The sequence below is a fragment of the Halyomorpha halys genome, unplaced genomic scaffold (genome assembly GCF_000696795.3).
Source record: "Halyomorpha halys isolate HHAL.00 unplaced genomic scaffold, Hhal_1.1 Scaffold571.1, whole genome shotgun sequence".
Classification (NCBI taxonomy): Eukaryota; Metazoa; Arthropoda; class Insecta; order Hemiptera; family Pentatomidae; genus Halyomorpha; species Halyomorpha halys.
In genome coordinates, this window is record NW_027113281.1 from 1043308 (window position 1) to 1064207 (window position 20900).

A 20900-nucleotide genomic window follows, 5' to 3' on the forward strand; every position below is an offset into this window, starting at 1 on the left:
GCTTTTGAGGTTTGGGAATCATTTTGATTATGGATAATTTCCATGGGTCAGGAAAGTAAGTGGATCTGAGGGTACAACTTAAAAAAAAAAAAAAAAAGTCTGTTCCCTTCTGCTTTCTAATTCTAATCTAAAAAAGCATTTCAGATCGACCTAAGCATCTGAAGTTTCATCGGACTACTATGAATAGTAATAGAATTCAGTAAAAAATTGTAATGAAGCTGTTGCAAGTTTGAATTCAGAACATTCTGAAAACGGATTTACTGAAGAAAACTTTTATTTGAAAAAAAGTTGATATAACAAAATTCAACTATTTCTTTCTTTTATGAAAGAACTTATTTATTAAAGAACTTACAATGTATCTACACCATTGTTGATTGATATCCTGTTGGAAATGGCTTCGAATGGACCCCTCTCTATTTTAGGAAGCAGAGTGGACCAGAACATTACAAATATTTATAATTGTATAATGAAGATGAATAATTCAACTATTTAGTATTTGTTTTAGGTGCAGTTAAAAAAGGATTAAAAAAGTTTCCAAGGAAATTTTGGCACAATGATAGACATGTTGAAGGTAATGCGATATATCTATTCACCAATACTTTTCTTTACATTGCTTATACGAACAAGCGTATCTCACTAATACCCCTTATACAAGATGCCTCCAAAAAGTTTCAAGCCTGGTTTCAGAACTAAATATTGATTAAAATTTTTTTTCCGACGAACTTAGTCTTAGGGTACACACCGCTGCTAGATTTTTTTCCTTTGTTCATAGGCTTCTTGGATTTTTTTTTTTTTTTTCCAAAACCCTTCAAAATTTTAATGGCAAATTTATAAACAATGAACTTTCTCCTTTTTCTGTAGAACATCTACATTCTAAGGGGTCTTTTGGAGTGTATTATTTTTGTTGTCAGAATTTATAAAAGTGTATAATGTGTTGGGCACACATTATTTCTAAATTTAAAAAACTTAAATCTAATAAAAACTTAATCCTAATACTACGTAACCTTACGTAGTGTGTTGCCAACGCACCGGAGGGGAGGCAGGTATTAACGTGTTAAATAACGGATTCGTACAGTACTGAAGTGAATCGAAAAATTTGATGTGTCGTCGCTTGATGAACGCATCGGTAGTTCAGTGGTAGAATACCTGCCTGCTATACAGGCTTCTTGGAACTCGTGAGGAAGGCTTTTAAGAGACCCGTCGAAGCTGCCGCTGGAATCGTGTCGAATAGTTCCCATCAGGTCTATCAGGCCTTTCTTAACTCTCTGATACAAAATAAAGTGGCTGGAAGCTAAATTGGGCTATAAGGTGGCTGCGGAGGTCCAATCACGTTGAACTTTTTAAAAAGTTCGGAAACTATGTTCCAAACTTAAAGATGTTGACGAAGTGATCAACAAACACCTTGTTTCTGCCAGGTAGACTGTTATAGGTTAGTTCTACGTTGGAATACTCAGCCTTTTGAATCATAGAGTCCGCCCAGAGATCAAAGACGATTTGTTTCTACACCAAAACCATCCTCCATCTCAAACGTTGCTAGCCACCACCGACGTTTTGGTCAAGTTCAAGGGGACAACACTGCTGGAGCCTTTTTTTTTCCTCCCTCCCTTGTCATTTCTAGCATACGGAGTGCGGCAGCAGTGGTGTAGTGCACTAGGGTTTGCGCATGCCACTGCTCCAAAAAATCAACAACTTTTTTTTACTTCTGCAGCCAACCTACACCTCCGATCTAGTTCCTAGCAACTTCTTTTTGTTTATCCGAATTAGAAAGACCTGAAAGGGAAGCGATTCGACGTTGTTCAAGTGGTCCAGGCAGCTTTAACGAGGTCCCTTAACAGTCTCCCGCGCTTTGGTTCCAAACAACGTTGGGAATGGGGTGTTGCACCCAAGGGTCGTATATTGAAGACTCCAAGTTCGGTGTACAAAAATTTGTAATATATTTTTTGTTATGGAGAATGGTCTTGAAACTTAGTAAGCGCAACATGGACTTCGAATATACGAATTAAGAAGTCGTGACGTAGCCAAAATTTTTCGAAGACCAATCCAGACAAAGGAGTTCGGCCTTCTAGTATGAGCATACATTGCCTCCCTAAAACTCTTTTGTACTGTGTATTATTATATAAACACAAAATATCCAGGAATTCAGGATTTTTAACATAGCCTTTTATTTTTATACGATAAAGTGGCAATGAATAAATTGAAGAAAAGAAAATATTTTCGATTTTGAGTTTTTTCGAGAACAGATAGATTCTCGAAAAAAGATGTCGCTAACATTGTGTAGTTGCTTTATTATATAAAGTAGACTGTAAAGTAACCGATTTGTTTGGTAGACCGCCGATAAATCATACCTAAGAAATACTTAAACAAACTGTCTACGCCTACATGTATTATTTATGAAATTATAAGTTATGCATGATAATACAATTAAACAATTATGTATGATATAAAATTAGGTTTATACAGTTTTTGTTTAAAAAAATTAATAATAATTGTATTTTTTAATTTCGAAAGAGGTTAGAACTTCTGAGATCCTCCCCGCCCGCCACTTTGACTGTGTACTTGACTGAGATGAATGAAATCTTATACAAACACATACAGGCTCACCCAGTTGTAGTATTTTTTCCCATCTATGAAATGACTCGTAACTCTTAAATAACATGAAACATTTAGAAGAGAATTCAAGAGAGCGTTCGTAGTAATTCATAAATATTTGTAACTTTTTTTAGAAGCTGAAATTGACGCACTCTTCTGCTCGGGATACCAGCCGTACAAACCGAAAATTATTGGTAAGTTTTGATACTCACTTATCGTTACACTTAATGGTTGTCACATTTCACTAGTTGTATGAATTTTGTGAATACGCTAATGTAACCATAACTTAACAATAAGAAAAATTATGCCATTTAATTATTCCAGGAAGAGTTACCAATTTCGATCATCGTTCTGGAATCAATTTATGAGGTTAGGTACTCACCCGAAGCCAAATTTAATTTTCTTTTATTTTTGAATGAAAAAAAAACCTCAAAAGGTTTTTATCTAGAGGGGAGGGAGAGAGCTAAGTTAAAATCGTTAAAAAATATCATTTTTTGTAATTTTACCATAAATTACATGCTAAAAGCAATAAAGTTAAACTACATCATTTTGCCGATTTTCATGTTTATATCTGTTTTCCAAATTTTTTTTTTATACATTTAATTTCTTCAACGATCTCAACGGGGTCTAATTTTATTGGAGTAATATGATTCGACAATAAATTTGGATGAGGCTATTCAAAGGCAGTTTAAAGAATTCTGGGCATTCTAACAGCGAATTTTCTGAAGAATTCCGTTTTAATTAAACAAAAATATACGATTTTAATTTTTTTTTTATAATCATAAGTTTATAAAAAAAGTCGATAAAAAAATAGAAAAGTACCACGATTGCCATTCTTAAACTAGAGGAAAACAAAAGAATATGCACTTTGGCAACCAACAAGAAACTTACGTTAAATGGCGAAAAGACAAAAGCCATCATAATCGGAACTCCCTCTCTCCTTAATATATCCCAGAACCTCCCAACCTCACCATAAACAATACCCCTATCACAATTCCAGCAATTCAATAAAATCCGCTATCCACTTCCACTAAAAGTCCAACTTTTAGTTTCTTCACTTGTTTTTCCTTACTTTGACTATGGCTGTCTGGTCTCTCATGTAAACTAGGTAAATTTAAACGCCTGATGAATTGATCAATACGATTTGTTTTCGGGATCACCTGAGATACGCATATGTTACGCCGAGTTGAAGTGGTTCTATCCTTTCTTTTGTTAGCAGTATTTCCTAACTTTCTTCCTATTCAAAGTAATTAGTCAGCGCTCCTATTTCCTACAAAACCTGTGATTCAAATTCTCAGTCCAATGCCATACTACCAGATCCGTTCATCTGATATCTACCATCTAACTCATGGAACAGCTGACAAATCCTTTTTTAACCGAGCTGCCTTTCACTGGAACTCCATTTCCTCTACCATGCATCTGCCGTTCCATCATTAAAATCCCTCTTTTTAACCATCATTTGCTTCGCCAAAGAGAACCAATATCATAATTTTATATATAATACAAATATTGAACATTATCGTACACTATTTGCAAACATTTTAACTACCTTTTTTTTATGAATTTATTTTTTCTCCTGTGCCAAAAATTACTCAATACTAATTATAAGTCGTTATTAAGTTCGGCCAGAATGTTTTTGGCCAATATATTTTGTAACCTTATAATTGTTCTAAAGGGTTTGTTCTTTAATTAATTGTTCTTAGTCCCAGAATAATAATCCATTTTTCATTTTAATTTTATTTCATTTGATATTGTATTACACATTCTTTATGTTGTGTTCTATGGTAAAGAATCCAACATAAATAAGCTAGGGTATATATATAACTTCTTATGGAATCCATTCCATTCTATTATGATGACAAATAGTTAAATATTTAATATTTTTTCTAGATCCATTTAAAAAAGGATTAAACAAGCTTCCCAGGAAATCATGGAACAATATCACACAGGTCGAAGGTAATGCATTATATTTACTTATGCAATAACTTGTATAACATGTTTCCAAGTCAATTGTTGCTCAGTACTCCACAGTATAGGCTGTTGACCAGTAACATTGCATAGCTTGGTCCTAATAATTAATTGGAAATGAAACAAGGATTGACTTCATATATCAATACTTTTGAATTTAAGGCTATTTAACTTTAAAATTGATGGTATGATATCAAATTTTTTAATGAAAAATTTCCAAACCATGGTATACTATTATCTTGTAAGGAAAAATTTGTCCTTAAATTCAAACTTTAAGTAATATCAATTATAATTGTATGTAAATTCTTGTTACCCCACATTGAAACACTTATTAATTGTTTTCAATCCTCCCTATCAAGAAACAATTGTTGAGGTGTAAGTTGCTTAAGAACAAAATGACAACAGGTTGTGAGAAATTCAAGTAAACATTTCTTCTTATTCATAAATATTTGTAACTGTTCACAGATCATGAAATTGATGCAGACTGTAGTTCTGAATTCCTGCCATCTAAATCAGGAAGTACTGGTAACTCTTTTCCAAAGAAAGAGGATGTTTGCGACTTAATTTGTTTGTGTTAATTTGCTGACCACTCCATCCACCAACCATCTTTTCCTCATATTAATCTATGATCAACTATAAACACCTCATTATTTAATACAGTGATGTAAATTGTTTTAGAGCCGATTGTTGAGCGGCAAAGAAAAGACCCAGCAGTTTCTAAAAAGAAGGAAACAAAACCTGAAGGTAATTAAAATTAATTATCTAGATGGAGTTTTATAATTTATAATTATTCAAAAATTGAAGACCAATATTCAGAAAATTGAGAATTTTCTAATATTGGAAAATATTTATTTTTTTTTAAATATAAAAAAGATACTTCTATGTGTCATATTAATTAAAATTATATAAAACCCAGAAACTGTTCTGGATACAAAATCCTGGACATTGTCTATCTGTTTTTGATTAAAAATGAGATGTTCAGTTGCCTAATAAATTAAATCAATGAATAAATAACTGTAATAGAAGTAAAATTATGTATTCATCAATATAATTTTGTACATACTATTTTATCAAAACTAATAAAAATATAGTGAACAATTAAATTTTGACTTACTAAAAATAAATATTAAGAACAGTAGCTTCGAAAGTTATTTATAAAATCTGTATTCTACAGTAGATGAAACTGATGCAGTCTTCAAAAAAGAGTTCCAGTCATCTAAATCAAAAAAATCTCGTAAGTCACATCGCTCATTTATAACTCTTTGATTTCTTATTTCACTATCTAAACTTCATGAATTGATTATGACCTACTTTAAAGACTAAAAAAACTATTTCATAATTATGTGAAAATATTTCATGTTATTTTTTTTTATATATACTTGTCTCCCTTAGAAACTTCCGAACTCACCTCAAATTAGTAATTAGTCTAATGTCTATTATAATATAACTGACTATTTCAATTCAACTCTCCATACTCAGTATTTTATTTACATTCTACTACTTATTTTCACTCAATGATAACTTAATGTGATTAATGATTTTAGAGATGAATGCTCAAAAGCAAAAATCTTCTGCGAGCAAAGAACCTCTGGAAATAGCTGAGAAGAAAGAATCAAAACCTCAAGGTAATCAAAGTTAAGAAAAAACACTCAAAACTATAAAAAATTATGCTTTTCAAAAAAAGACAGTATCGGTAGTGGAGTCAAGACTTTTTTTATTAATAATTCGATTATTCTCAAAATTAGACAGGTTCAAAATGATATTGATACATAAATTAATGTGTATACATTTGTAAATAATTATCATTTTAATTTAATCTTAATAAAGACTTTGTTCGCTCAATATTATTCATAAAAAAAAATCTGACAATATTAAACTTAATTTATTAATTGAAGTGTATTATTATGAAGAAATTCTCTCTACAGAGAATAAAAATTAATGTTTATAAAAAAAAAAATTCTTGAAAAGACAAAAAAAAAATTTTAAATCAAATTAATATTTATCTTGGTATTTTTAAATTTTATATCTTCATATTAAAAGTTGTGATAAGGCATTCTGATTTTTAATAATTTAAAAACTGTAAAAATTTGAATAATTAAAAATCATTAAGTCATAATTGTATATAAAATATAATTATTTATTTATTTCCAGAATTAAATCCTGGTACCATGCAGTCCTTGTTGGGCGGAGGAGGCTACGTTTTGGGATAAAAACAATTACATAAGATTATTTAAGATAAATTAAACTTTTTTTAAGCTTTAATTTTTTAATTAACTACCTATATAATAATCCGAATACTTGCCTGGTCTCATTAAATATTGCCAAATTCATGCAACAACAAGGAGAACTTTATATTCTCAAAATTGGTCATTTTCACTCCCATAGTACAGACATTAAGGAACAAATTTGTCACTGTATCTGTCTGGCAAAACCAATTAAACTGCTACTCTGATTTTGAATTTTTAGGTGTTGTGTGGCCACATTGATCTTTCAGATTACATTCTGTCATTCATACAGTCATTTTACAAGGAGGGGGGTTGTGTAAAATGAGTATGGTATCAATTCCATCAGATTCTGTCCACTACTTTCGCTTACACATGCGAAAAGCTCCTTTCTAGATAACAGCTATGTTTCGACAATGCCTCATCCTGCAGATTTTAGTCTCAAACTACTGATCAATAAACTTGAAATAAAGGTGAAAGACTTACACAACAGATATCTCCAGAAAAAGGATAATTTCGAGAAAATGTAGCTAAGAGGAAATATACATAAATATATTTCAATGCTTTAATCTTTCTGTAAAATATATATAAATGAGTTGTACATATTACATAAAAGGTCGATGCAGATTTCAGATAAGGGATCGGAAGGCCTTTCTTGCTCGCAAGGCCACAACAGTCCCAGTTGTCAGTCGGGTGCTCAACCATCAGTTTGAAGGTTTAGAAATAAAAATTTGCACTACTTTTAGATAGTTTTTGTTCTCAGAATTTTCAAGTAAGCTTCTTCAGCATTAGAGTGCTGTATTCAGGCTTCATTTCCAATTTCTAATGCATCTCTTATAATCATCTTTTTTAACAAAAAGAAAATGTCACAATTGTTACATGTGTCCACTTTTTGGTTGTTTGAATGAGATGTTGGAACTTAAAAACTGATTTTCATAAATATCTCTTAAAACAGGAAAATTAGTTGGTTCATAGTAATAGTGGAACACTTGTCTGAGTAAGGTTGGAGAGAGACGAGGAAATCAAATACTTTTTAGTGCTCGCTCTTCAAATATAGTGCGATTTGTACAACAGGAAAGTTTAATACTCCCTTTGTTTTATTCTGACTGTATTAATGAGTAATTTCCTCTTCTATCCTCATATGTGCAACCTAGTAAAACTATTAAGTAAACTATTGCTGCTATTCTAAATGGTCACAGACAAGGTAATTTCATCGGGAAAGTGAAGAATGTTTCTCCTTTTATTTTAAAATAAAAATTGTTAGGTCCTGTCTTTTCAATTTTTTTCTTGTCTTTTGGTACACTGCTTCTTTTTCTTGATGCGTGGGATCATACTATGGGGATACTTTTAGCTAATGGAAGAAGAGAATATTTTTGTTAAATATCTTCTAATAAATTACACTAAAGTAACTTAGTCATTTTTCATTTAATTTTATATTAACTATATCATTTTCTTTTTTTTAGTTCAGAGTTATTATAGTTATTTGCATTTTTTCCGTAAATTCCGTCGGAATGCTCCCTTTGGAGTCTACTTTTAGTTTTAATTATGTTTACAAACTAAATAAAATTAATTTAATTATTATAGAAACTAATAATATAACAAGAATAGTAACTAGACAATTGGTGTTAAATCCTATAAAATACTTATGCACAGGAGTAAATTAGTCCACTTTGACCATTAACTGGTGTTGCAAAGTCACTGCGACTCTATTAACTTTACAATGTTTAAAAAGTTTCATATTTGTTCACCTGTCTGCAAGCCTCTTTCTGTATCTTCTAGAGACAGTGGGACCAGTCATGTGTTATAAGAGGAAGTAAAATGAGAATTTGAAAAATGGTATTGATGTGTTAAGTGGCTAATGTTAAATGAGTCATAAACTCCATGATTGTTTTCAACAATTGGAAGAATAAATTTAGGAGATATTCAAAGTACAATCATTTGAGTTAAAGTAGGTAAGGGCCACCGCTAGGAGGGACAAAATTTCTAGAATTCCTGGGCATTCATGTGGTCCCATTAGGGTTGATTAAAAAAATCTAGTTTCTTCTGAAAAATCTAGTTGTAATGTAAAAATCTTATATACAAATACTAGTGTAAGGTTTAAAAATCTTTTTCCCCATTTTATATATTTCTATGTTGCTTTTCTTTAAAGAGAAAAGTGAGCTGTCTAATGATCTTAGGTTAGCAATAACACTTTTGCTAAAAAGAAGTCAAGAAGAGTATTATGAATTATTGTTGTTTTAAATAAAGAATAGTTCATGCCATACTATTATTATTAAATTATATTGTCATCAATAAGTATTTTTTATGTTTTTTTTATTTAATAATATCTCCAATCCCATATCACAGGCCTCGAAGAATGGTGTCGTAATTGGAGGATTAAGATAAATTCCAACAAATCCCATCAAATCACCTTTACCCTTCGTCGTAAACCTACTGACTGCTCTACAGTTTCATTTAATGACTTTACTCTTAACCCTGTCGAACAGATCCGCTACCTTGGAGTACATTTGGACAAACGATTAACCTGGAATCCTCACACAAGACTGAAAGACAGGAAACTGCAAGTCAATTTTGACTATTCCAGCACTTACTAAACTTCCAACACATTACAAAAGACTGATCTACATGACTGTAATAAGGCCAATCTGGACATATGGAGGTGAGCTTTGGGGCTCTACTAAACCTTCGAATTTCTCTCATATTCAATTCTTACAATCCAAAATCCTTCATAAAATCCTCAATGCTCCTTACTTTGTAACAAATAAAATCGTACATAAAGACCTTAATGTTCCCTATGTAACCGATCTAGCCCGAACCAGATATCACTCTTTCCATTATAAACTCTCTAACCACTCAAACCCCCTAGTTTCTAATCTTGCATCCTCTTCCATTCCTGACAATCCTCCGAGGCGCCTGAAAAGAAGATGGCCACGAGACCAGCTAGTGTAAAATATTAGAGTGCTACCAATGGGTAGTTTCTCTACACGCCTGTAACACTCCAATTTAACTTAGATCAGATTTACTAAATGTATTATAATGTACAGTTGTAAATAGCAATAAATAAATATAAAAAAAAAAAAAGAATAAATAAATATAATAATATTCTAATATTTATGCTATACTAATTATATCTAATTCTATAATGGTATTCTAATAATAAATATTTATATGGGCCCTAAGCCACATTGACATCGTTGACAACGAGCTTGCAGACAAAGCTGCCAGAGAAGCGCTCTCGCTCCCGTTCATAAATATCAGAACAATGGCAGGCCATGTAGGATGAAAGCTCTCCGAGTAAATTAATTAGTTGTTGACCAATAAGCTTTTACTTCTTTAAACATGTCCAAACAATATTCTACATTCTTGTAAATTTAGCAAATTGTATTAATATGATAATGGCAGACATATTAAATATTATAATTAGTATAAGTTAATAACTTAATTATGATAGTTGATAATGTTAAAGAATAACTGGTTTCATCAATATGTTACCACTCATTACAGCTTTTGAACAGTTTTCAGTCTCGTGGTAAACAGATTGGCTCTAAACCCTTAAGTAGTCTATCAAGAAAAAGTACATTTTCAACTTTATCCCTGCAAGTGTGAATTCATCTAGGTTACTGTCGCGCTTAGGCCAAATATCAAATCCTAAGTACAAAGCAAAAGTTACGTATCTGCAAATTTTTCTGCCTTGAGTTTCTTTTTTTCATCGTGGTGTTCTATTATCTTCGTAATACCTAAAAGATCTATCTGAACACTGAAGTCATTGATTGAAATATAAATCATGAGGTGGAATAACGTTCAATTTCGGAACGCTAGAATGGAATAAATTTTCAAATTGTGCATGGTAGGTCAAATAATGTTAGACTCTTATTTCGTTTCATTAATGATGCTCTTTGTTTGTGACTGTGTGATATTTGAATTGTGATGATTAAGGACTTATAATTAATTTATTTTATTGTGAATAAATAAATTTATTTCCATATGCTGTATTTTTGATCTTGATTATATATTATGGAAAAAACGATTCGTAAGTACAAATATTTATTGCACATAGATATGTGAATGAAATAAAGTTGATTATTTATCTTAGGTAAAATACACTTTAATGCTCAAAGTAATCTAAATATATTTAAGCTACTTATCTGCTCTATCAAAAACTTTTAACCTCTAAACACAATTCTAAGCTACTTTAAAATTAAATTATTCTTTCATTTTTGACACAATCGCCACTGCTGAGTAAATGAACCGAATGATCTGTAACAAATAATAACAAATTATTGTAAAATAAAAGTGTATCTTCTTAATTAATTAATATTATAATTAATATTTAATTAGTTTGTTTATACGACCCGTAATTTCTTAAAACTAAATATTAAACAGTTATAATCTGATTATAAAAAATACAACACTTCTGAGCACATTACTCTGCTCTAATTTTCCGACTTCGCCGTTGTTGGATAATTAAAGAGTTAGTTAACAAAATTATTATTACCGAAATATTACCTATTTATTGAATGATTAATTTATGAAATAATCAGAATCAAATAATAACCTGCATTTACTTCTTGAAATATTTATTCATTCAATAATCATTTCTAGAAATAAAGCAATAGCTATCTGATTATTGCTGTTTCACTACTTTTTTATAATTTTGAAACACTGTTTTTTCACAAATACGCAATAAATGTATTTCCAATTTTTTTTTCATTTTTGAAATAACGTATAATATCTGTAACATGCCACGGAAATAGTTTACAGCCATTGCAGCAATAGTCTTAACCACTTCCGTGGTGTATAATGTTTGAAAGTGTCCGTCATGACAGTAAATACTCAAAAATTGTTTTACATGATTAAGAAGTTTCCTGCATTGCAATATGTTGAGGATTTAGAATTGTTATTTCGGTAGAACAGCAAATTATACTTGAATAAAATAGTTATAGTTAGACCAAAATTACTTTATGAAAATAGTTTCTTATGAAATCCCAGAAAATTCTTGGGCTGTAATACGGAGTTCTTAAAGCACAACATACTTTACTGAAATGTTTATACACGATAAAACCTTACTCCAATCATTGTCTCCATATTAACGGGATACATTTTCAGAGCCGTTAGACTGACAGGAATCATGGATCGTATCATTATCATTTGTGCCGTAGTGGCGAACTTCTTATCTGCCACGTACCAGTCACTGCTGTAGGCACTATCATGAATGGACATACTCTGAAAAAATATAAAAAAATAAGAAAATAAATTAATGCGTTTTGAATTGAGTAGCAGCCTAGATAAGTAATTTTTCTGTCAATATATCTAATACAATTTTAGCACTTCACAGAGCCGTAGAGTGAAATCATGAGTCGTGTCAAAAATGTTACCGGGCACTCCTTAAATATTAAATTCACCACTAAAAAATAATTTATGCAACAAAAACATAATGTAAGGATATTATATTATGAATAATTAAACTTTCTATAGTTATAGTAAAATAAAATTTAGACCGGGCCTCTCTCTAGACGGGTTTGAACGCAGACAGGGTGATTAATAATCATAACTAAATTCAATTCCGAATCATCCTTACTGACTACGAATCCAATGGCTCTTGAGAAAAAAGAGCCAATCTTAATTAGTTTTATGAAAAGTTTTTATTTTTATAAAACCATTTCACAAAATAAACTTATAAAATATTTACTTCTTTTATATTTAAAATAAAACTCAATTACGTTGAATACCAGCCGAAAATTACACTCAAATGTTTCAGTATAATTTAGAAAGCATTATAAATTAGCTCCACAGACTTTCATTATTTAGGTTGACAGTTAAATTACTATAGTATCATAAATTATAATAATTATAATTAATTATATAATATTTATATGACTATTAATTATAATATTTATAATTAACTTAAATTAAATCTTATTTATTCCATGATATGTCTGTATTTTCTTTTTGAGTTAATTTGCTGTACAGCATGGCTCAGAAACCTCGCATATCCATCCAATTAAGGCCGGATTACCTTAAGGTTCAATTCTAGCACCACTGTTGTACACAATATTCATACATGATTTCCTATCTGATAATAATACCTTTTCAGTGACCTACGGTGACGATATAGCCATCCTCACTTTGGTTTAAAACATTGTAAAATGAAACTAAATAACACCAAATCTCAATACATAAGATTCACACTCATAGACATCAACAAATTGTTCCTAGGATACAAAAAATTCATTTTTGAGTTTTGTTAATTAAAAAATAATTATCTGTCATTTCCTTTTAGTAAACGGATCAGTTTTTACCTAGGTTGTACAAGGCATATAGAAAATGTCATTAAATAAGAAATATTGAACTATTGAAGATGTTCGCCTCCTAGAGTTTATTTCATTCCATAAACACATGAAATTTTCACTCATTTTTCATTCGGAGTTCCATACCCTTAAAATATAAAAAAAAATATTTAAAAAAAATTAGTGACATATCATAACAAAATTAAGAAAAATCAGTAATTAGTGACTTTATTTAAACTATAATATGCAGATGTCTACTACACTCAAACTGAAGCTGTACAATAAATAAATTAGTTTATGTTGTTTACTTTCCTATGAGTAGTGGTTGGTATGATATTTGTCAAAAAATCACAAAACGTAGACTTCTAAGTTGTTCCGACAAAAATTTTGGTTAATGAAAATTATAATTATTTTTCTTAACTGAACTCATCTTCGGAACAGCCAATTTTTTCAGGTAGCATCTGACTGGCTTACTCTTTTTTCTTTATTGGCAACGCAATAAAGATTCAGAAAAGCGTTATCAATATTTTCTTCTGACAATTTCTATTTTTTCGAACCGCTCCCATATCTAGATCCTTTTTAAACTTCAGTAGATGTCGGGACTGTTCGTAGCCATATCTCGTACCAGTTTATTGGTAGTTTGTCATGAAATGTATTGTGTGATGTTTTAATGTAATCCTGTAAACGAAGTATGTTCAAGTCTTTGTTCAGTGTTCTGTTAAATAAAAAGGTTAACAGAGCTGTTTACTTGCTGTTTATTTTGAAAAGTAATATTGGAAGAATTCCATCCTCGCTTGATATGTTGATTCATAGACATATGAATTTTTGTGTTACACTGAATTCAGTCAACTAAGGGTTTTTCCGAAAAATAAATTATAGATTTTTTTTTTTAATGATCTATATGTTTTATAATGTACTGAAACCGAATGTCTCGTTTGCCACCTCGCTAATCATCGTTTTTTCCACGAAAATAAACAAAAACATCAAAATGTTATCATTTTTTTTTTTTTCAATTCCACTAATAAGTAAAAATCTAGTTTTTTTTTTTTAAAGATCCTATGAACATTCTACAAAAAATTAATACAGATGAAATGCTCTTCAAAATGGGAAATTATACTTAATTTTCAGCTGAGCTGATACAAAATTAATCCAGACGACGAAGGTTCAAAAATGGTTTTACAGAAAAAAGTATAGAAGTTTGTTTTTCAACTATCTATTTTTTGGGGTGATAAATTAAAATTTCCGATTTGCATTATTAATTTTTCATAACATTTTCGTCGACCTGGAGGTTAAGGATTAGTAATTATTTTCATATATTGTTTACTGCTAACAAATGGAGCCATACACTAGGTGCAAACATATTATACAAGTGTCCAAGGGTTCTTGCCAATGCGCCCTAGAAGTGAAAAACATATTTTATATAATTTTAGCATTTTTTTAATGTTATCTTTTTCTGCCTTTGCTCTGTATGGATTTGAGGATTGTTATTTTACAATTGGATTGTTTGTTTTTTTCGCGTAAAATAATGAAACAATTCATACTGAATGAGTTTAAATAAATTGAAAATAAAGTTTAAATAATCTTGAAAAATTACAAAAACCAATAGATGCTTCTAGTAAAGCATAGTAAAAAAAATATTTTCTAGGAAAAAGCAAGTTGGATTTGTGGATTTGCAACCTTTAGAATTTTAAAATATGAATGTTTATAAAAATCAAAAATTAGAAGTTTTTGGAGGATATTTTTTTTTCTGTCGATGTCCAACGTTCAGGAAATATATTAAGAACTTCTTACAACTTTATCCAATCCAGTGTAACTACAACTGCAGGAAAGCTGAGTTTCAGTTCTTCCAACCCATATGGATAAAGAAAGTAGTTGTTCGAGAAAAAGAAGTTCCAAAAATTGATAAACTCCTCCAACGTTTTGTTTTGTATCTTGCTTCTGAACTTTTTGTGTAGGATGTGTCTATACATATAGGATGTATCTATAGTACACTTGTACTTGTAAAACCACTTCTATGTTTCGTGTAGAGTAGGATCTTGTAAATGTTATTGTAATATTTGTGATTTTCAAAAAAGACCGGAAAATGTTTTTGTAACCAAAAAACCCTTAATAGTTTTTGTTAGTGGCGTACTCTACGTAAACGAATTTTGATTTTTTGTGATTGTAAACACATTTCAAATTTTACATTTTACATTTCATCAGCTTTGCGTACTTGCTACAGCCTGTAGTTAACTCTAGCTATCAATAATTTTGATCTGAGTTTTTTAACTTATTACTACATCGAAAAATTCTATTCAGTTTAGAAAAAATCTCAATGAAAAATTTAAATAAATAATCATTCCAGAATTTTTTTAAAAATAATTTTATTATTTTTATCATTCATTATTCTTTTATATTCATTTTTTAGATTCGACTTTTCAATGTTTTCAAAAAATTGAGCACGCGAATTTTCATTTAATTGAATTTAGTAGTTTCAAAAATGTATACCAATGTTTTGACACGGTTTTTGCGTTTTTAGCTCAGCTAGGTACTAAAATATACGGATATTCCAAATTAAGCAATTTTTAACATTTTCTTCGTTTGAGTCATACAACGGATTGGTCCAAAACTTCACTATAAAGATTGTTTTAGTCGCAGAAAACTATGAACTAAATGCTAAGATTTCATAAATTGTCCTCATAAATAGTTCAGTATTTGTTCAAGACGACTAATATAGGATAAGGTATATATCAAAAACATTTTTTGAGCACAGGAGATATTAAAAGTTTGAATTTTGAAAAAAAAAATTGTCATATTTTGTCAAGTCTCGATATTTTGGTTCATTGAAATTGAAATTGGCATACAAATAAACAACGATAATAAAACAGTGAAATCGATTTTAAAAATAAAGGAATCCTTCCTTAACTCTATATTAAAAAGCCTCTTTTCAAAATTGTGATGTAATTATGTTCATAATCTGACAAAAAATTCAAAATATGTACGAGATGCGTTATATTAATAAGTTGCAATATATTAATATAAATCGATACCATAACAGATTTTAGACATATAAAAAAAAACTTACAGCGGACCCGACGATGGAGGACGTAACGCATAATAGTGTGATTTCGATGAGTGCAAAAGAAAAGTACATCATCATTTTGAAAGTAGAAAGCCCATCACTGGATCCCTGTAAAGTTGCATATGGCCGTTAGCTACTAACGAACTTGTTTATATTTCATTATAATTTATCGATTTAAACTTACAAACATCAGAAACATAATTGTTAATATTAGCACACCGATGTCCAAGCCGAGGGTGACGGTCGTGATGGCATTGTAAGTAGTTCTTAGCAGAGTGGAATATCTGAAAAAGAAATAAATAGTCCATTTCCATCAGACGCAAATAATCTAAATTCGATTATGCAACCATTTGAAATTTCCAAATAAATTATAGTGGTTATAGATTCTATGATACCTTAGTAATTTATTGTAATCCTGCATGATCTTCTTCAGCTCTATGTTAAAGGCTTCATCAATTTTAGTATCAACTCCAGCTTTTACCACAGCCTTGTCGTTTTTCTTCAGAGTTGATAAATGATATCCAAGGACCACAAAGTGGGAATAAAGTCCGACCAACAGCATCAGAAGAAAGCTTTCATATAGAGACACCAAAGAACCGTGCCAACAAATCAGAATCACCTCGTAAACAAAAACTATTTCGTACCAGGGGCTTTCGGAATATGTTACTGGATACCAGCCGCTCAAAATCTTCTTCCGTCCAGTACCCGTCTTCTCTGTGTTGAAACCTGGCAAGATGGTCCAGGTTATAATCGTGAGGACATTTCCAGTGAAGGCTAAGATAGTAAAAATGTTACACCTCAACGAGTTCTTTTTGTAAATTTCGTTAACGTGGCGTGTCTTAGAGTCAGGTATACTCGAGAGAAAATCGACTCTGAGTAAGTCTACCAAATCGCATTGATCCTTGAATCGATACCAGAACACGATTATTTTAAACAAGACTTGAGCAGCTGATACACCGTTCATATAGACAAAAGTAGCCATTTTGAGATCTACAGAAATGATGAAGATACAAATAAACTGAAAGACGACGAAAGGGAAAACATATAAAGCACTCACGGTCATATTGAACTTGAAAATGCAACTGGTTTTCCGAGTGCTTCTATAATCGTTGATCCCATTCCAAAGCCCATAGAACTTCAAATGGCCAATGTTAAGACCGTCAAAGAGATCAGATTTTTGTAGTCGTTGCAGATAGACCATGCCTCCTCCAGCTATCAACACTGAATTAACGTTTAAGCCGAATAAGCATTTGGGGTTTTAGTTCGTATTAACATATTTATTATTCCATTTCCGGCAATTAATAAAGGATAACCAATCAATAGCTGTCCTTGTTTTTTTTAAATTGCTATTAGCTCACAAGGATCATAGCTTATGAATACAAATTCCTTCATTTATAGCAATGAACTATGGAGATAAAAAATGCATGGAGCTCACAAACTAATGGTAAATGGTATATTTAAATATTAAATAAGCATTATGTGTTGAAACAAAACTAGACTCTGGAGTAAGCTTGGGTTTTCTGGCGTCAGGTTAATTACTATCTATTCCACAATAAAATTCGGTTAACATTTATTGTTGTTATACAATTTGTTTTACTGACACTTGTGTTTTATTATGAAAAAAGACTGAATTAATGCTCACGATTCTTGACTGTTGTGGTATTTTGTTAGCAAAAAGATATGTGAGTAGAGCGGTCAATCCTACAGCGCCTTAAGATTTTTGAAAATAAAGTATTATTTTAATAATATTCGGACTTAAAAAGGATGAGTTAACTGGAGAATTTAGGAATATAAACAACGCTGGATTGAGGAAACCCAAACCGGTAAATATAATACATGTTATAGCATTGCGGCGAATAAGATGGGCGTTTGAGATTCTGAAACTGAGTAAGGAACGGATCCCTAAAATGTTAAACACTGTATCGGCGGTTAAACGTTTGAGGGGTAGACCGAAATGTAGACGGGAGGATTGCGTTAAGACTGATTTAGTGAATTAGGTTTGGAGTAGCGTCACAGGACAGATGTATGAAGAGAACGATTGGTAACGGCATCGAACCTTCGAGTTCACTAAGCTTTTATTATTGAAAAAAATGAAATATCATTATTATTACTGTAATTAAACATTGTTATTGCTTAACTACCTGCCAAGAATCAGCATATCACTTAATAAATGCGTTTAATAATAATGATAGAATAAAGGTTCAAACGTTTCGGCCCTTAGGCCATTTTCATGCTCATAAGCTCAATCATTGAGTTATAAAAATCCATTTAAACTGTCTTTGGTTTAATATTTATTTATAATGTTATAATGGTTATTTAATAAATTGGTCAATATTTAATCTAATTTCCCTTATCATTTATAATAGGTTGAGAGTAGGTTTTATTGTTATTGTAATTGATATGCTTAATAGAAAAAGAAAAACATTTTTTGGATTATTTAAATTGTATAGTTTATAAATGGCAAGGGCAATTAACCTGCAAAACAAATACAATTCAAATGAATCGTGACAATTCAATGATCGAGGTTGTCTCCTTAAAAAGGGCCTAAGGGGCCGAAACTTTGGAAGTTTAAAAAAAAATTTAAGAGAAATTTGGATCATTGAAGTTGGTGTTATTACTAGTATACTGTTTTAAAATAAAAACGTCTACACACCATTGCTTTCCTAACGTTTTGGCCCTTTGATAAGAAAATCAACCCGACTAGACGTTTTAAAAATATTTTTGTGCATTCATGGTCGATATTAAATAAAATTATTTCTGGACTATTTTTACAATGACGCGTAACATTCCTTTCTTTAACTTTGGGCCAAATTGGACGAGTTGTTTTAAAACTAGAGGAGAGTCGAAGAAAATATAAGAATATGCGCAAGCGTAAAGAAAAGTAGAAATGGAATTTGAAAAAAAAAATTACTTGAGGTCCAAATCTGAGAAATCCATTAAATTAAATGAATGACGGTAGCTGCAATTTGTGGACATAGATTTGACTAAAGACAAAGAGCCTAATCTGTTCCTTAAAGTCAGAAATGTAGATTTTGGAGTAAATTTTTGATTCTGAAAGCAAAACTTGTTTCCTCTTCACACAAGAATAAAGCTTCACAATACTACCTCAAGTAATGAGGAAGCAAAATACAATATAATACTGTCCTTTGCTTCAGTGCTGTTTTTTTTTTTTTTTTCATGGATTGCTGAAAACTGTCTTAATTTTATTGAAAAGCTATTCATTTATTATTATATATTATTTTTTGGAGAAATGTTATGTTATTCACAAACTTTTTCAATCATGGTTTAATACTAATTGGACATAATTATCAAAATAAATTTGGTATTTCCTCCAAACATTAAATATATTTTATTTCAAAACATATTAGATATTTCTACCTCGATACAGAGTAGTTGATTAGACATTCTCTGTCTTCCTCTCTCACTGGCCCCATAAATTGTTTCTTTTTTGGTTTTCTGTCACCCGGCACCCTCTGATGTGCCCCAACCATTCCATCCGGCGTGATTTTATAAAACTTACAATTTTGGCATTATTATTATTTGTTCTTATCCTACATTTTTTATTACTTCATCGAACAAGAAGCTAAATATGTTTCTAAGAGTACAATTATATTATATATAAATTTATCACTGACTGGTATTATAAAATATTTCGACAACTAAAGTTCGATGCCAATAATGACAACACAAACAACATTAATAATAATAAAATTCAAGCTCATTACTCTATTATTGCAACAATAAGGAACTAACTTTTGTTTATATTTTAAGAAATATCTCAAGAACTAGTAATAATCAGGCAATTTCTGGCCATCTTTTACAAATACTGAAATTACTCCAACTTTTGCCTAAATACTTAGATCTGTTATATCTCAATATAGGAGAACAAGCAATGATATGAAATACATTTTTATCCCTATTTAAATTACACACAGCACAGGTACATAACATCTTTCAGCCGAGATTTGAAATTAAAAATAAATGTTCCTGAATGATTTTTTAATATTAATTAAACAAAAGGTAACTCATTGTTGTAATTAATAAATTTCATATTGGAACTGAAGTTTTTTATAAAAGCGATACCTAGTGCAAAACGATATTTTTGATTCGAGAAGTTGAAAGTGAGTATTGCTGAAATCGAACTAGAATAATCAAGAAACATATATGAAACTATATTAACATCTGTAAAATTCAGATTTAACAACAATAAATCATATTTAATGATAATAATGATTTCAATATATACACAAAGCTGCAAGAATGTCTGAAAGATATGACAGAGCGATTACCGTTTTCTCACCTGACGGACGAGTCTTACAGGTGGAGTATGCCCAAGAAGCAGTCCGTAAAGGATCTACAGCAGTTGGGATCAGAGGAGAGGACACGATTGTGCTGGGAGTGGAGAAGAGGACAGTGCAGGAGCTGCAAGAGGAACGCACGGTAAGGAAGATCTGCTCCCTGGACGAGCACGTCGCTCTGGCCTTCGCAGGGCTGACGGCGGACGCCAGGATCATAGTCAACAGGGCGCGGATAGAGTGCCAGGCACACAGGCTTACCCTGGAAGACGCCGTGTCTATCAGCTACATTACCAAGTTCGTCGCTGAGCTCAAGCAGAAGTACACGCAGAGTAGCGGGAGGCGGCCGTTTGGGATATCTTGCATCATCGGTGGCTTCGACCCTGACGGATCGCCACATCTCTTTCAGACAGAGCCCTCTGGGGTCTTCTACGAGTGGAAGGCCAACGTTACTGGGCGGGGAGACAAAATTGTGAAG

At 31.1% G+C, this 20900-nt stretch overlaps 3 protein-coding genes across 4 annotated transcripts in view; 2 read left to right on the plus strand and 1 right to left on the minus strand.

Annotated features, from left to right (window-relative positions):
• LOC106684344 (nucleolar protein 56) overlaps nucleotides 1–6819 on the plus strand; it is a 22921-nt gene extending 16102 nt beyond the window's left edge. The window contains exons 3-9 of one of the 2 annotated variants that reach the window (XM_014426370.3): nucleotides 506–571; nucleotides 2724–2783; nucleotides 4480–4545; nucleotides 5236–5301; nucleotides 5732–5791; nucleotides 6102–6182; nucleotides 6709–6819. In XM_014426370.3, coding sequence (XP_014281856.1) covers nucleotides 506–571; nucleotides 2724–2783; nucleotides 4480–4545; nucleotides 5236–5301; nucleotides 5732–5791; nucleotides 6102–6182; nucleotides 6709–6767 — 458 coding nt within the window. In that variant the 3' untranslated portion in view covers nucleotides 6768–6819. The remainder of the gene's footprint in view (nucleotides 1–505; nucleotides 572–2723; nucleotides 2784–4479; nucleotides 4546–5235; nucleotides 5302–5731; nucleotides 5792–6101; nucleotides 6183–6708) is intronic. The other variant, XM_014426371.3, reaches the window with a different exon arrangement.
• A 3953-nt stretch (nucleotides 6820–10772) lies between these two features.
• Nucleotides 10773–17353, minus strand: LOC106684325 (odorant receptor 10-like). Its single transcript, XM_024360893.2, has 5 exons — nucleotides 16523–17353; nucleotides 16312–16411; nucleotides 16131–16235; nucleotides 11847–12002; nucleotides 10773–11036 (listed from the first exon to the last, which is right to left on the minus strand). Exons 1-5 carry the CDS (start codon nucleotides 17326–17328, stop codon nucleotides 10983–10985), a joined length of 1221 nt encoding a protein of 406 aa, XP_024216661.2. The 5' UTR covers nucleotides 17329–17353; the 3' UTR covers nucleotides 10773–10982.
• Nucleotides 17354–20329: 2976 nt separating this feature from the next.
• LOC106684326 (proteasome subunit alpha type-7-1) lies at nucleotides 20330–20900 on the plus strand (the record flags this gene model as incomplete). Its single annotated transcript, XM_014426336.1, is given in 1 exon segment — nucleotides 20330–20900. A coding segment is annotated over 1 exon segment (513 nt), but the record flags the coding sequence as incomplete, so codon positions are not given.

Excerpts from the sequence above, each read along its gene's own strand:
- LOC106684325 (XM_024360893.2), bottom strand. The coding sequence starts at position 17,328 with ATGGTCTATCTGCAACGACTACAAAAATCTGATCTCTTTGACGGTCTT. Across the intron at positions 16,412-16,522 it reads GATTACAATAAATTACTAAG|ATATTCCACTCTGCTAAGAA; the intron begins GTATCATAGAAT and ends TTTCTTTTTCAG. Across the intron at positions 16,236-16,311 it reads CAATTATGTTTCTGATGTTT|GGATCCAGTGATGGGCTTTC; the intron begins GTAAGTTTAAAT and ends GCAACTTTACAG.